The sequence below is a fragment of the Mirounga angustirostris genome, unplaced genomic scaffold (assembly GCF_029215605.1).
Source record: "Mirounga angustirostris isolate CCGP_5_RB_7025 unplaced genomic scaffold, mMirAng1.0.hap1 SCAF_10, whole genome shotgun sequence".
Classification (NCBI taxonomy): domain Eukaryota; kingdom Metazoa; phylum Chordata; class Mammalia; order Carnivora; family Phocidae; genus Mirounga; species Mirounga angustirostris.
Genome location: NW_026991718.1, coordinates 116,552,412 through 116,569,709, shown reverse-complemented (window position 1 = coordinate 116,569,709; position 17,298 = coordinate 116,552,412). Strand labels below are relative to the sequence as shown.

Genomic DNA, 17,298 nt, shown 5'->3' with positions numbered 1-17,298 from the left:
GCAGTGTTTAATAAAAATGAATGCCCCCATCTTAAACTCCTTTATTTGTCACACATACAGGGCACTTAACAAGTACATGTGGTACTATACAGTCTCACTCAGAACTACAGCAATAGTTTCTAGAGGCAAAATTTAAGCTTAAAATAAAAAGTAAAGTTTCTAAGACTTGCTCTTCTTTATATTCTACTAAAACACCTGGCATGGTCCTAAACATACATTAGGCATTAAGAGAAAAAAAATCTGTCAGATTGAAGTAAGCATTTATTATATTGGATTAGCCTTGGTCATCCTCAAAGGAGCAAGAGTTCTGAAGTACACACAAGGAACACAGTTAAGGGATGAGGCCCAGACAAAAGTAGCCTTACCTTTACATCTGGCACCTGGGCACCAAGGCTGCTGAGTCCCACGATGGAAAGGTAAGCAGATTCCAAACTTGTGAAAGGGCGGTCCAGTGAGGCTTTCAGTCTCTCAACATCCGGCTTGGTGAGGTAGTGAGTGGGCGTCAGAGCCTGGGTGCCGGCTATGATTGTCAGGGCCAACAGGAGGACAGTGCTTGAACCTTGGGGGGAAATGACTATTAAATACAATCCAAACAATTCCCAAGTTCTATATACAGTTCCAATGACGGTGTGCACTAAGTTCTGGGAACCAAATCATGTGAGGAAGGGGGAGGGAACTGGGAGAAGTCCTGGGAAAGTGGTGGGCACTGTCTTCATCCATCTGACATGTCCTCCCAGTAGCCTCTGTGTCGCTGAAGCACAGGACGCATCATGCCATTCCCATTTCAAGTACGTTTGTAACTCCTATGCCTCTAAGACAGGCCTAATCCTGAATCCTCACCATGGCCTCGCCTGCCTCTCACCGGTTCTCTTCCCTCATTCTTCTTTCCATCTGTGGCTCTCTGGACCCCTCTCTGTTCCTCTAACAAGTCATGTTCTACCCTACCCAGCACTTTTTCATGCTTTCCCTTACTTCAACTTTCAACTTTTTTTTACTCTCCGATTTCAGTTCAAGTATCTCTTCCTCAAGAAGTCTCCCCAACTGCCCTTCCTCAGGTTAGGTCCCCAGTACTATAAAATACTGAAGAATGTGACCTCTGAGGCCAGGTTTAAATCCTAGCTTTGCCCAGGTGCCCAGGTGGCTCAGTCAGTCAGTTAAACGTCGGACTCTTGGTTTTGAATCAGGTCATGATCTCAAGGTTGTGAGACTGAGCCCCCCATCACATTCTGCACTGGATATGGAACCTGCTTGGGATTCTCTCTCAACCTCTCCCTCTGCCCCTCCCCTGCTTGTGCACTCTCTAATAAATACACACATACATACTTTGAAAATAAGTAAATAAATAAATCCTAGTTCTACCATTTATTAGCAATATGGCTGTGGCAGTTACAATGTAGCCAGTCCGTCCTCAGTTTCCTCAAGCGTAAAGTGGGATAATAACAGTACCTACCGCAGGAGTGTAATGAGGATTACATGAGTTAACATAGAAAGATCTTATAATGGTGACTGGCTTATAACAAGAGCTACATAAATGTTCGCTACTTCTATTACCATCACTATTGTTGCTGCTCTATCCATGCATATAGCAACCTGTACTTCTTCTATGTAGTCTTTTTCACAACTATAATTAATAGGGTAATGTCTGATTCCTCTGCTAAACTGTAAGTTCCATGAGGATAGACAGTTTCTTCTGTACATCCCAGTATTTCCAAGTATTAAACACTGCTTGGCAGGTATTAGTACTGAATTAATATTTGCTAAATAAATGAAAAGAAAAATTAATCCTTGTCTATTATGCTCCAGGAGACAGGAAGCAGTTATGAGTGGTACATTCTATGGGCTGCTTCATGAATTGACTGCCATATAATTAACAGAACAGTATCCACCACCCCCCGCCCCACCACCACCTTATCCATACTCTCCACGGTTTCAGTTACCCACGTTCAACCACGGTCCAGTACTGTCGGGTCAGTAGTAGCCTAATGCTACATCACAATGCCTACATCAGTCACCTTACTTCATCTCATCATGCAGACATTTTATCACGTAAGCATCTATATCAAGAAGGGTGAGTACAGTACAAGATATTTTGAGAGACCACATTCACATGACTTTTGTTACAGTATATTGTTATAATTGTTTTTATTGTTATCGTTGTTAATCTCTTACTGTGCCTAATTTATAAATTAAACTTTATCATAGGTAGGCATGTATAGAAAAAAACACAGTATATATACGTGTTCAGTACTATCTGCAGTTTTAAGCATCCACTGGGGATCTTGGGAAATAAGCCCTGCAGATAAGGGAGCTCTACTGTAATCACAAGGCTAATGGTAGTAGTCCTAAATCCTCTGCCCATGGTGTCAAATTTAGTTTGAACTAGATTCCCTTAAGAAAGGCATTATTAGAGGGCTCCTGGCTGGCTCAGTCAGTGGAGTCTGTGACTCTTGATCCCAGGGTGTGAATTCGAGCCCCACACTGGGCAGAGAGATTAAAAAAAAAAAAAAAAAAAAAAGGCATCATTATATCTATTTTACAAATAAGAAAACTGAGACTGAGAGTACCTTGCAGACAATCTTGGATTCACTCAAATCTAACAGTTTACACTCTGGAGATTGTTTTAGAAACGATGCCTACATTAGCGGTAACTCAGAATTGTTCTTCTATGAGTGCTAGTTCTATTTAAATCCTTCTTCGTGTGTTAAATAAGCTAAAGAATGTGGAAGTTCTTTTTAAAACACTAGAAAGAGGGGGCGGGGCGCCTGGGTGGTTCAGTCATTAAGCGTCTGCCTTCAGCTCAGGTCACGATCCCAGGGTCCTGGGATCAAGCCCTGCGTCAGGCTCCCTGCTCAGCAGAAAGCCTGCTTCTCCCTCTCCCACTCCCCCTGCTTGTGTTCCCTCTCTCACTGTCTCTCTTTGTCAAATAAAGAAAATCTTTAAAAAATAAATTAATTAATTAATTAAACACTATACTGTTAATAGGAATCTATAGTGTGGAGTATTCAATTATAAAATATTTATTGAATACTTACCAAGCACTATTTTTGGTATTAAACATAAAGCAGAAAACAGAATTAAAAAAAAAAAACCCAAACCTCATAAAGCCTACATTCTAGTCGGAAAAGAAAGGTATCACACAACACAATTAAGAAACATTATTTATGGGGCGTCTGGGTGGCTTGGTCGGTTAGGCATCTGCCTTCAGCTCAGGTCATGATCTTAGGGTCCTGGGATCAAGCCCTGCATCGGGCTCCCTGCTCAGCAGGAGCCTGCTTCTCCCTCTCCTTCTGCCCCTCATCCTGCTCATGCTATCTCTCTCGTGCTCTCAAATAAATAGAATCTTAAAAAAAAAAGAAAGAAACATTATTTATCACATTAGAAGGTGAAAAGTACTATGGAGAAAAATAAAGCACAGAACAGATATCTGAGAAGAATTACGATTTTATTATTTTTTTTAAGATTTTATTTATTTATTTGACACAGAGAGAGAGAATACACACAAGCAGGGGGAGCAGCAGAGGGAGAGGGAGAAGCAGGCTCTCCACCGAGCAGGGAGCCCAACACGGGGCTCAATCCCAGGACCCTGGGATCATGACCTAAGCTGAAGGCAGATGCCTAACCGACTGAGCCACCCAGGTGCCCCAGAGTTATGATTTTAAATATGGTAGTCTATGAAGGTCTAACTAAGAAATAAAGCTATTGTGTATAGACCTGAAGGAAAAGATGGAGCATCACAAAGATATTTTGGGGTAAACTATCCCAAGAAGAAAAGCAAGTGCAAAGACCCTGTATATGTGGTATTCTTTGACATTAGCAAAGAGGAAAGTATAGTTAGAGTGGCATAAGCAAAGGGTGAAAAGTATGGAAGAGGTGAAAGAGGTAGCAGAGGCCAAATCTGAAGGACCTTTTAAACGTCTGTAGGGACTCTGGCTTATTATACTGAGAGATGGGAGCCACTAGAAAGTTTTGAGAAGAGGAATGATTTGACTTAGAATTTAACAGGATCATTGTGTTGAGAATAAACAAAACTGTGTTGAGACTAGGCAGGAGAAAGAACCTAAAGAGGGACACCAGTTAGTAATAATCCAAGTAAAAAGATGATGGTGGTCACAGCCAGGGTGACAGCAGTAGAGGTGAGAAGTGGTCAGAGTCCAGCTAGAATTCAAGGTCAAAGCCAGAACTGCTAAAGGATAGAAAAATGTAAGAAAAAGAGTCAAAAACATACTAATGCTGAATCCCCAGTGCCTTGTGTACATGCAATATATTACATGTTTAATATAGCACTTAATATATTAAGATCTAGTAAATGACAACTGGCATTTTCCCAGCTAGACTATAAATTCCCCTAACACAGCATCTATGTCAGAATTCTAATCTTCTCACCTCGAATTAATAGTGACAACATTTTTGGCTAAAATTTGAGCACTTTAACACGTGTGGGGTATGTCCATACTATGCTAAGTACTTGGCATGCATTGAGTCATTAAATCTTCACAACATCCAAGTGAGTGCGGTTTACAGATGAAGAAATTGAGACTCACTAGGAGTTACCTGCCCTAAGACACATAACTGAGAATCAGAATGCAGGCAGTTTGAATCCAAAGTTTGTTTTTTAACCACTCTATTACCCTCAACTTTTCAAAAAATGGAGCAATGACCCACTGTCTTATTCACTGTTATCTTGGGCAAGTTACTTTTCCTCTCTGAAATTTTGTCTATCTGTCAAACGTACATAATAGTACACATTCCCCACGCCGCCGTGAGACTACATGCTCTCATCGTGCACAGTGCCCGCCCAATAACTAGCAATGCAGTTAACTTTATTGATGCTTGCTTAGTGCCATGCACTATTCTAAACTATGCACGGGGCTCAGCTCACTTAATACAGCAATTTACGCGGCGGATAATGTGACTAACCTAGTTTACAGATCAGAAACTGAGGTGCAGAGGGGTTAAGGAACCTGGACTGGGTCACATTAACGAATACTTGACAAACTACACGTTTGCACCAGGAAAATCTAACTTCAGAATTTATACTCGAAGCTCCCAGAGAGAGAGTGATTTCCTTGCTCCTTTTCACTACAAAGGAAGCCACGGTCCAAAGGACGACTTGGCCAAAAGCTCACTCTTAGGCCACCCGGCTCGGGAGCCGGCGCGAATCCAATGAATGAGGGAAGTCAGACCTGGGGTTAACCGCGGCCCCCGGCTGGGCCTCGGGGGCACCCGTAGCTCCGCGCCGCACTGGCACCCACCCCACCACCTCCATTCGCCCGCAGTCCCACCCGCTCGCCAGCCCTCCGTCACACACTCGACCCCAAAAGAGCCCGAGCCCGAGTCCATGCCCCTGCCCCTGCCCCACAGGGGAAGAAACTCCCGCGTGGCTGGCTCCCGAGTAGCGAGCACTAGCCTCCCGCGGGCCACGGCCCACCCGCCAAGGCGTGCCGGCCGCGGGGCCCCGTCGTCGAGCCATGCACAACGCCTCACCCGGCGACGCCATTCCTCCGAGCAGGTCCCACCAGGGCCCGAGCCGGAGGCTGACTTCCGCTCGGGAAAGTGGCTCCAAGAGCGCGCCGGAGGGGACACCAGGGACTCGCGGCAGGCTGCGCGTGCTGGGATGGGATCTAGGCACAGGTCAGTCCCCGCCGTCCCGCCGGGTCGGCCCGGTCCCTGCAACCGCGGCCCAAATGCCAGTTCCCGCGCGGAAAGGGCGCGCCGTCCTCGTGTACAGGCCGGCCTCTCCCCCCCGCGACCTGGGCCACTTGGAACCGGCCGCCTCTCAACGGTCCTAATCCGGGTGCTACCAGTACGCGGTTGGACTAGGCTTCGGGGTGGGCCCGAAACGGGGCCTCCGCTGATTGGCCGATCGCGTTGATTGGCCGATAGCGCCGTCACTCAGTCGTCTCTCTGCAGCCCGGCCAATTTTAAAGGAATGGGAAGGGTCCCGTGAGGAAGGGCTTTCTTTTTCGTTCGTTCTTTTTTTTTTTTTTCTCTCTTTAGGAAATTACGGCAATTTCCTCCAAAGATTGTTTCGCTTGTCAGTAACTGACCTAGTGAGTGATGTTTTCTTTGATTTGCAAAGCATTTCTGTGGACTTAGTACTCTTGGCAATAACTTTGAGGAGCATATTAGCCCAATTTTACAGAAGTAGCAGGTCTCTCTCAAATAAATAAATCTTTAGAAAAAACAACTCTAACAACTCAATAATAAGACAGCCACTGATGTGCTGAAGCCATTTCGTACTGGCTTGCAAGAGTCACTTACGAAATTTAGCAAGGGGGGACGTCTGGGTGGCTCAGTCGTTGAGCATCTTGGTGTTGGCTCAGGTCATCATGATCTTGGGGTCATGGTATCCAGCCCCACGTAGGACTCCAGGCTCAGAGTGGAGCCTGCTTGGGATTCTTTCCCTCATCCTCTCGCTCCCCCTCTGCTCCTCCCCCTGCTCACACTCACCCTCTCTAAAAATAAATAAAATTTTTAAATTTAGCAAGAATTTTGAAAATAGGTTGTTAAATTTAGAAAAATTAAATTATACAAACTTACAATGAAATAAATAAAAGTCTATTGAAAACCACTCATCATGGGGCGCCTGGGTGGCTCAGTTGGTTGGGCGACTGCCTTCGGCTCAGGTCATGATCCTGGAGTCCCTGGATCGAGTCCCGCATCAGGATCCCTGCTCGGCAGGGAGTCTGCTTCTCCCTCTGACCCTCCTCCCTCTCATGCTCTCTGTCTCTCATTCTCTCTCTCTCAAATAAATAAATAAAAATCTTTAAAAAAAAAAAACCACTCATCATTTTGTTATTATTTTACTACATTTTCCCATTTTGTATGCTTTTGTGGTTGCTTATATCTATTGCATCTATATGGTGGGAATATTATATGGTGATGTGCACATCTTTTTCCAAAGTAATATCAGTAGCTTGATTTTGGCCACAATGGGAATATTTACACCATAGAATCAGCAAATGCTACACACCAGGGCTTGATTTTCTGCTTTGTTATGTCTGAACTTAATGATGGAGAAATGTTAATAGAGATTAAATTTAGAAGTGTGTCGTGTCTATAGGCTTTACATTGCGAATAGCTCAAAAACTTGAGGGAGTATCATTCTAGTGTTTGAAAAGTATTATCCAACTCAGAGAAGTCACTTCTGAAGTTTCAGTTACATCGTACTCATTAATGTCAATGAAAATATCAACCAGCATTCACTTAAAAACTACACTTAGAAAGTCTGTTTTACACATTTACCAACATACCACTGCAAGCAACCCAGTAAAAAACACAGGCAAAAGACTTGAACAGGCACTTCATCAAGATATACATAGAGCAGAGGGGGCCTGGGTGGCTCAGTCGTTAAGCGTCTGCCTTCGGCTCAGGTGGTGATCCCAGGGTCCTGGGATGGGGCTCCCTGCTTGGCAGGGGGCCTGCTTCTTCCTCTCCCACTCCCCCTGCTTGTGTTCCTGCTCTCGCTATCTCTCCCTGTCAAATAAATAAATAAAATCTTTTAAAAAAAAAGATATACATAGAGCAGATAAACACATGAAAAGATAATCAACACCATTACACATTGATTGCATTGTATATTAAGTCACCAGGAGATATTGCTATATATCCGCTGAAATAGTTAATATAAAAAAGATCAATAATACCAAATGCTGGCAAGGATGTGGAACAACTGGAACTTGCGTATACTGCTGGTGGAAATGGAAAATGGTGCAGTCATATTAGAAAAGAGATTTGTAGCTTTTTAAAAAGCCAGTTATATGACCTACTGCATGACCCAGCCATTCTACTCTTAGAGGGTTGGTTTGTCTGTTTTAAAGGTTTTATTTATTTATTTATTTATTTGAGAGGGAGAGGGAGCATGAGCATGAGCAGGGGGAGGGGCAGAGGGAGAAGCAGACTCCTTGTTGAACATGGAGCCTGATGCAAGGCCCCATCGCACGCTCTGGGATCATGACCTGAGCCAAAGGCAGACGCTTAACTGACTGAACCACCCAGGCGCCCTAGTTTGTTTGTTTTTAATTAACTGGGGTTTTTTTAATTATTAAATATAAGTACACAGGAAGAAGCTCAAACTTTATTGGTTTGGGGTTTTTTCCCAAAATTGTTTTATTTACTATTGACTAAATGAAAAAACAATATTTATAAACATACATAAAGAAAAAAGAATGATACAGTGAAATTGTGTACTTGCCATCCCATTAAAAAACAGGGGCGCCTGGGTGGCTCAGTCAGGTAAGCATCTGGACTTTTGATTTCAGCTCAGATCTTGCTCTCAGGGTCGTGAATTCAAGCCTCACATTGGGCTCCACCCTGGGAGTAGAGCCTACTTTAAAAAAAAATAAAATAGTGGCGCCTGGGTGGCTCAGTCGTTAAGCGTCTGCCTTTGGCTCAGGTCATGATCCCCGGGTCCTGGGATCGAGCCCCGCATCGGGCTCTCTGCTCTACGGGAGGCCTGCTTCTCCCTCTCCCATTCTCCTTGCTTGTGTTGTGTCTCTCTCTGTCAAGTAAATAAATTCTTTAAAAAAAATAAATAAATAAAATAAAATAACCATAACTTTTACACTTGATCTTAGCCAAAAGGCAGAGAAGCGATATAACCATAACTTTTACGTTCTCTTTCTAGTCTTACCCATTCCATCCCCTTTCTCTCTGCTCGGAGATCCCCCTCCTGCAGGTTATAGGTTATATTGTTTCCTTGCTTTTCTTCACAGTTTTACTGTATATGTTTATAACTCCAAACAGTATTTGTTTACTTTTGCATATTTCTTAATTTTATATAAATGGAATTTACTATGTATTTTTTCTGTGACTTTCTTTTTTTTCTCAACATGGTAAGATTTATCTGCATTGCTGTGCATAGCTAGAACTCATTCTAGTATATAGTACTTTATTGGATGAATTACCATAGTTTATTCTACTGTTGGTAGGCCATTGGGTGTCTAGTTTTTTGCTATGATGACTACTGCTGTGCTGATTCTTGCATATATTCCTAATGCACATGGGTAAGAGTTTCATTGGAATACATTCCTAGGAGTGAAATAGTGAGTCATAGTATAGACACATTTGCGACTTTACTAGATAATGCCAAATTATTTCCAAAATGGTTGTACCAGTTTACACTATAACTGTGACTTATGAGTTCTGTGCTCCACATCTTTGTCAATATATGCTATTCATGCCAATGTAAAAAAAATTCAGGCAGTATAAAAGTTTAAAAACTAATTTTTTCTCTCAAAAGTTCCACTCCACAGATGTTTGATTTGAATACCAAAAGTTTTTCTACACGTACCCCAACATTTGTGTGTGTTTACGTGTCTGTATGCACACACACAGTTTACACAGATTGTTTGACAACTTGCTTTTTCATTCATTAATACATGCTAAACATTCGGCAAATAGAGATTCACCCACTCAACCAATATTTATTGAGCATTTCCATGTGCCAGGCATTCTAGTCTCTTAGAATACATTCATGAACAAAGCAGCCACAGATCTTTGCCTTCATGGAGCTTACATTTTAGCAGGAGGAAATAGATGATAAACAATATCATAAATACGTGAATGATATATTAGAAGGGATTGTGTGCTATAGGAACAGAAGAAGTAGGAAAAGGTAAGGGGAATTGGGGGGTGTTCTACCTCAGTTTCTTTTTTTTTTTTTAATTTTTTATTCTGATATTATCCCCATACATTGCATCATTAGTTTTAGATGTAGTGGTCCATGATTCATTGTTTGTGCATAACACCCAGTGCTCCATGCAGAACGTGCCCTCTTTAATACCCATCACCAGGCTAACCCATCCTCCCGCCCCCCTCCCCTCTAGAACCCTCAGTTTGTTTTTCAGAGTCCATCGTCTCTCATGGTTCGTCTACCCCTCCGATTTCCCCCCCTTCATTCTTCCCCTCCTGCTACCTTCTTCTTCTTTTTTTTTTTTCTTAACATATATTGCATTTTTTGTTTCAGAGGTACAGATCTGAGATTCAAAAGTCTTGCACAATTTACAGCGCTTACCAGAGCACATACCCTCCCCAGTGTCTATCACCCAGTCACCCCATCCCTCCCACCCCACCTCCCACTCCAGCAACCCTCAGTTTGTTTCCTGCGATTAAGAATTCCTCATATCAGTGAGGTCATATGATACATGTCTTTCTCTGTTTGACTTATTTCGCTCAACATAATACCCTCCAGTTCCATCCACGTTGTTGCAAATGGCAAGATCTCATTCCTTTTGATGGCTGCATAATATTCCATTGTATATATATACCACATCTTCTTTATCCATTCATCTGTCGATGGACATCTTGGCTCTTTCCACAGTTTGGCTATTGTGGACATTGCTGCTATAAACATCGGGGTACATGTACCCTTTCAGATCCCTACTTTTGTATCTTTGGGGTAAATACCCAGTAGTGCAATTGCTGGATCATATACCTCAGTTTCTTTTAACAGCAGCATAGTATTTCTTACCTATCCATTCATGCCCCATGAGGCTGACAATATGCTAGGTGCTGGCAATTCAACCATGACTATGTAGACAAGGTTTCCCCCTTCATGGAGCTTCTAGTCTGATGGGAAACAGTCAACAAACACAAATGAACTTGATAATTGTAGGGAATGGTTAAATACTATGGGAAAAAATAAGAAAAGAACTGTGGGACTGGGGAGAGGCTACCTAACCTAGACTGGTGATCAATAAATGCTTCTCTGAGAATGTGACATTTAAGCTTTCTCCCAAGTGATGAGACAGAAGCGGTCCTAAAATACTAATATTTCTTGACAAACCATAAGAGACTCAACTATAGGAAACAAACTGAGGTTCAATGGAGGGGAGGTGGGTGGGGAGAAGGGGTAATTGGGTGATGGGCATGAGGAGGGCACTTGATGTAATGAGCACTGGATGTTATATGCATCTGATGAATCACTAAATTCTACTTCTGAAACTAATAATATACTGTATGTTAATTAATTGATTTTAAATAAAATTAAATAAATAAATAAATAAAATGCTAATATTTCTGATCCCCTCTTCATTCCTAGGATCTGTAGTCGGGAAGAAGTAGTGATCCCGTGTGCTTCTGACAATGATTCAGGGAGTGTGGATTTGCAGCTGAGCAACTTAGAGAATATTGAAAAAGATCCAAGTAGCCTTGAACTTACAGGTAAAGGGGGGAAAGGATTTTTTTCTTTTCTTTTCTTTTTTTTATGGAAGGAAGGGAAGTGGAGAAAAGGGCTTCTCTGTTTGAGTCAAGCTGCTGGATGAGAGCCCTCAACTAGACTTTGACAATGAATTTTGGTCCCTGAATTTAAGACCTTGGAATATGGTTGGCACAATGAGATAAAATATATTAGTCTAGACATACAGGAAACTGAGATAGTTAATCCTACAGACTTGCACAGAGTCTAAGTGCTAGAATGATTCTGAGAAGGGAAAGGTGGTTGTGGGTGGACCCTTGATTGGGCTACAGAATATATCTTTTCATGTATTCTACAAGCATTTACTGAGTACCAGTTGTTGAATATACAGCAATGAACAAGACCGACATGGTCCCTGCCCTCACAGAATTTGCTGAAAAGGACCAAAATAAGTAAACAGATATTAAATAAAGTAATTACAAATTGTAGTTAATACTATGAAAGAATTATACAAGGGGCTGAGACAAAAAATAAGGGAGATGGGAACCTATTTTAAGCCATGGTTCGCAGAGAACACCTATCTAAGATGGTGCTATTTAAACCTAAAGGAGGCCTCAAGGATATCAAAGAGCAACCCATGTGAGAAGTAGAGGAAAGAACATTCCAGATAGATATAATAGCATGTGCATGAGACAAGAAAGACTATTTGAGGAACACATTTCTCCATTTCTGCACTCATTCAGCAAGCATTTATTGAAGTCCTACTATGCCGTAAACACGGATCTAGCTGCTGGAGATTTAGTAATGAACAGAGTAGACACAGTGTACTTGTAGATAAGTGATTGGAACTCAATTTAATATGGGTGATTGGGAGTGTAGGTAGGGAGCAAATATAAAGAGGTTTTTTAGGAGTTAGGTGGATACTTGATCAAAATGGGCAAAGAGGAGATTCAAGAAAGGCATCCTGGAGCAGAGCCCTGAAGGATGAGTGGCAGTTAGCTAGGCAAAGGAGGTAGGAGGTAGGGAAGGTAGGGAAGAAGAAGGAGAAACGTGTAGAGAGAAGCATGAGAGCTGAATGAGATAGGGCTTCTATTGCATGAGAAGAATGTGACAGTGGGTGGCAGGAATTTGCAGAGAGGTTGTAATTCAGGAGAGCAAAAAGTGTACAGAAGTGGAGAGGTAGAAACCCTGATGATGGATGTGTTAAGAGGGAAATAGTAAGACTATTTCCCCAATAGGAATAAAGAACTTGGTTTTGGAAAACAGAGGAGGTAAGAATGTAAAGCTATATGAAGGGGGAAATGATACCACCATAATCACTGTCACCAGTAAAGGAATAATATTTGCCACCACCTCCTTGGTGCTAGCTCTGTATCAACCAAACGAGGCAGGTTCTATTATCATCCCCATTTTGGAAATGAAGAAACAGACCCAGAAAAAGTAAGATCACACAAGGTCAGAATGCTAGAAAGAGGTAGAGCAAGGATCCAAGCCTAGGCAGACCAACTCCGGAGGCTGTGCTCTTAAGTATATCCCAGGTCTGGAAGGAGGTCCCTCAAACACCTACTGCAGCCTGGTCCAGTAGGAGGAGACCAACAAGGGGCTGCTACTGTATTTTAAGCTCTTGCCATCACAGAGTCATAGTCATTTTGAATTTAATAATAATACCGACCATTAGGGCTTACTATGGACCACATACTGAGATAAATCTTTTGTATTCATTACCTCACTTAATCCTCGTGATAACCCTGTTTTGCAGGTGAAGAAACTAAGATTCCAAGAGGCAAACTAACTTGATAAAGGTCATACAACTAATAAGGGGTAGAGCAAGGATTCAAATTAGTCTCAGACTGAGATGTAAAGTCCATGCTCTTAACCACTCTGCTATAGCTCACTCTTAAAGGTTTTTGTAGCTTAGGAGTCCCTTAGAAAACACTGAATTTGTAATTGGGAAGACAGACTTGGACAGCAGAAGAGACTTGGTCAAGGTTGCAGAGCAGATAGTAAGGGTGAGACCAGGTCACGTCTATCCTGACATCCGGTGGATCTCCCCATTATGACTGTATAACTCTACGTAGTACAGATATGTAATCTGCTGTGTTTCTTTCGGTATTAGACTCCAACATCTCTGACATCGTTGAACTCTCTCGGGAACCGCTCACAGATAGCTTCAGACGCCTGACCCAAAAGGACCCCCTCAGTGAGGCCATTGTTGAGAGGCTGATCCAGTCTATCCAGGAGGTTTTTGATGGTGAGCTACAGGTATGCACAAGCAATCATACTGAGTCATCCAACTTATTCCTCCATTTTAACAAATATTTTAAACATTTATGATTTCTTTATCATACAAATAATTGATATTATAGACTATAAAATATGTTTATATTTGTGTTTTTATAATAAACATTTATATACATTTATAAATTGTATTTATATTTATGCTTCTGTTTACAAAAACTATAAAATCCCTATTAAAAGAAAGAAAAGGAGAAAAATGAATCTTCCTTAATCCACTCTCCCAAGATAACTAATGTTAACATTTTTGTATATATATTTTCAGACTTTTTCTTCTGTACATACAAATGCATGTAATTATAGAAAAATAAACATCAGAGATGGTGGGATGAAAGAAGTTTTCTAGGTGAATAGCTATGGATCTATATTACCCTGCTTAATACAGTATTCTGTTGTTTAGCAGAACATTCATTCATTCATTTATTCTGTGAGAGCACATAACAGAAGAATTTATCTTAACCTGGGGGCAAGGGAAGGCATTTCTGAGGAAGGAACCCTGGAGATCAGATATGAGGAATGAATAGGAGAAACCAAGAGAAGTTAGAATTGGAGGAAGTATTCCAGAAATAGGGCATCGTATATATAACAACCTTGAGGCAGAAAGGAGCAGAGCATGTTTGATGAACTCGCAGAAGGCTGGTATGTTTAAATGATAGTGATGAAGGTGTTTGTCAACAGACACTTAGGTTATTTCCATATCTCCACTATTGTGAATAATGGTGCATTGAACTTGGGAGTGCAGAGATCTCTTTCAGATCCAGATTTCACTTCCTTTGACTATATACACAGATGTTTCTAGTTTGGGAAAATTCATCAAACTTTACATTTTCTCTATGTATAATGCTAATAAAAAGTTTTTGGGAAAAAAGCACTTAAAGCCAGAATGTTGGTCTTCACTTCCAACTCGGACTTTTCTTTACACTTCATGTTAGCAGGGCTTTATAAAGCATTTCTTTGTAATTAATAAAGGGCTGGGATTGCTGCAGTGAACTGGAAGAAAAGAAAATCCATTCCCTGCCTTGACCTGAATCCACAACCAGGCAGGAAAATAGATGAATAAGACAAAATAAGTTTTTGTCAGAGTATCACAAATACCATGATAGCAATATATACATATGCTTTATGGATACTCTTAGGAAGGGCACCCAATGCTGCTTCAGGAGAAAATGCATTTTCCTAGTCTTAAAGGATATATAGATTTTAGTAAGCAAAATAAGTATAGAGAATTCAGAAGACTCAAAGGCCCAGAACCAGAAAAGGGCAGCATAAAAGTTAATCTGTCTAAAGCTCAGAATGCTGCAGGGCAAGGAGATGAATTTGAAGAGGTTAGCTGGGGTCACATTGGGAGGGCCTTGACCTCCATGGGTGCCATTGAAAGATATTTTAATAGGGAGCTACCTGATCAAGTTTGCACTTAGTGAAGATGAATCTGGTGACAGCTAGGGGAATAGATTGGAGGGGAGCAAAACTGGAGCAGGGAAACTCAGTGTTGATTGTTATACTAATGTAGATGAGAAAGAATTAGGCCATGAAGTCAGCTTCTGGCTGTATATATTGCTACTTGCTATCCAGAAAGCTTATACCAGTTTATACTATCTATAGGCTGTGAGGGAAGATGAGAAGAAATTTTCCCAAGATTGTGGAATTATTGATGTCTTTTATTGTCTTCTTCACACTTTATTTTTTCAAAGTTTCTATGATAAATAGATAACTGCTTTTATAATCAGAAAAAGAATAATACAAAAGATTTTACTCTTCAAATAAGAACCTGCATTGTAATAGGGAATCTTAAAGACTCAAAATCATCTTTAATGACATCAAGAGAGCTAGAAGTAACAGTCAAAGAAGATAACCTTTAGTGAGTTTAATCAGACAGTAATATATAGACAGGATGGGTAGGTGGGGAAGCAAAGACTAAAGGTGAGGAGCGCCATCATGGAGCAGTTAGTAATCTAGCATTTAATCTAGCTGAGAGGGAAAACAAAGTCCCAAACCCAGACAGGGCAAGTCGACAAGGAATTCCACATCTCTGTAATTTATTCATTCCTTATAATAAAAGACCTGAGACTAGATTGAATGAGATGTCAGATGTTTAGAACATTACAAGAAACTTCTCAAAAGCCCTCTACAATCATCAAATGAGATTATAATATATAATTGTGTTTTTATCATTTTTCCACAAATTCAGAGTGAACTTGAGAAGCTGACATTCCTACGATCTTTGTCTTCTCTCAGCCGAACTTTACCCTATGATGACACCACAGAATCATTCATTCACAGCCACATAGAAGACATTGTGTGTATCCTAAATGTAAGTATTGTGACCTTATCACAAATTATCAGGACCAAATTCGATGACTTGACTAACAAATGTTTTAGTGGCTTCACATATATTACCAATTTCCTTGACCTCTTCTCATACCAGTATCTTTGCATGGAGGAGAAATACTCAGGAGTACTCCACAAATACAATTACCCTTGAAAACCAACTAAAAGATGGGTAGAGGGGTGCCTGGGTGGCTTAGTCGTTAAGCGTCTGCCTTTGGCTCGGGTCGTGATCCCGGGGTCCTGGGATCAAGCCCCGCATTGGGCTCCCTGCTCGTTGGGAAGCCTGCTTCTCCCTCTCCCTCTTCCCCTGCTGGTGTTCCCTCTCTCACTGTGTCTCTCTCTGTCAAATAAATAAAAATCTTTAAAAAAATAAAATAAAAGATGAGGAGAAATAAGACAGCATTTAAATTTCTCAGTAAGGACAATGCTGCATTCTCATTAATGAAGTCATAGTTGTGAGGCAAACTCTATAATCCAATGCCCAGGTTCAGGTGCCAGTTCTGCCTCTTTTCAGCTGTTTGACTTTGGGAAGCTGTGTAACTTCTCAGTGCTGCAGCTTCCTCATCTACAAAATAAAAATAGCTGTATCTTTCACAGAGCTATTGAAAGTATTAAATAAGAAATAAACATAAGCCATGTAGTGTGATACCTAACACATAATTTACATTTGAGAAATATGGTTATATTCTTTTTATTGTATTTATACCTAACTCCAGCCACAGTCTATCGCTGTCTCATTCATTTATTGCCTTTTTAAGTGCCTGACTGTTCCAGGCAGTGTCTGGGCTGCAAATTGAGGTTACAAAGATAAGACAGGATCCCTGTTCCTGAAGCCAAGCAAGGTGTAATCAAGTGTCACAGGGACTGTGACAAAAGTTTAAACAGGTATAGTAAGGGTACAGAGGAGTGAGTGAGAGTTTGATTCCATGTCAAAAGATCCAGAAGGGCTTTACAAAGGAAGTGATGCACTTAAGCAAGTGTTTAATTTTTTGATGCTTTATTTTTCTCGTCTGTGAAATGTCCCCTTCAGTTTCTCTGAAGCTTTAGAATTCTGAATCTGAGATTTCAGGAAAATGAGCAGTTTTTTTCCCAACCCACAGATCTATAAGGCTGATTAGACTGATGATTAGTTTTCAGAATTGAAGGCAAACCAGCCAACAGGTTTGTTAAGCAATAGACAATTATTAAGGATCTTCTATATCTAGAACACTGTGGTGCTTCAATAAAGAATACAAATTTCCTGGAAGTGTTAATCCTTGCCCTCCAAGAGTTTACAATCCATTTGGAAATGACCACCTCATAAATAGGTTGAAAACTATTCCAAATAATACATCAAAAAGAACAGAATGAGGGGCTCCTGGTTGGCTCAGTCGGTTAAGCATCTGACTCTTGGTCTTGGCTCAGGTCATGATCTCGAGGTCGTGAGATCGAGCCCTGCGTCAGGCTCCGCTCTCAGTGAGGAGTCTGCTTGGGATTGTCTTTCTCCCTCTCCCTCTGACTCTCTCTCTCAAATAAGTCTTTAAAAAAAAATAACACTG

General features: G+C 41.2%; 2 protein-coding genes across 14 annotated transcripts in view; one reads left to right on the top strand and one right to left on the bottom strand.

Moving 5' to 3' along the window:
- Positions 1-5,617, bottom strand: part of RPN2 (ribophorin II) — a 60,279-nt gene extending 54,662 nt beyond the window's left edge. For all 5 annotated transcript variants that reach the window (XM_064573146.1, XM_064573147.1, XM_064573149.1 and 2 more), the window contains exons 1-2: positions 5,485-5,617; positions 366-559 (exon numbers count right to left, since the gene is read on the bottom strand). In XM_064573146.1, the coding sequence (XP_064429216.1) occupies positions 366-559; positions 5,485-5,497 (207 nt within the window). In that variant the 5' untranslated portion in view covers positions 5,498-5,617. The remainder of the gene's footprint in view (positions 1-365; positions 560-5,484) is intronic.
- Positions 5,256-17,298, top strand: part of MROH8 (maestro heat like repeat family member 8) — a 60,559-nt gene continuing 48,516 nt past the window's right edge. For all 9 annotated transcript variants that reach the window (XR_010405836.1, XR_010405835.1, XR_010405837.1 and 6 more), the window contains exons 1-4: positions 5,256-5,631; positions 11,042-11,163; positions 13,254-13,399; positions 15,621-15,743. Coding sequence is in view for 6 of the 9 variants with exons in the window: in XM_064573141.1 (XP_064429211.1) it covers positions 5,339-5,631; positions 11,042-11,163; positions 13,254-13,399; positions 15,621-15,743 (684 nt within the window). In the remaining 3 variants the exon portion in view is untranslated. The remainder of the gene's footprint in view (positions 5,632-11,041; positions 11,164-13,253; positions 13,400-15,620; positions 15,744-17,298) is intronic.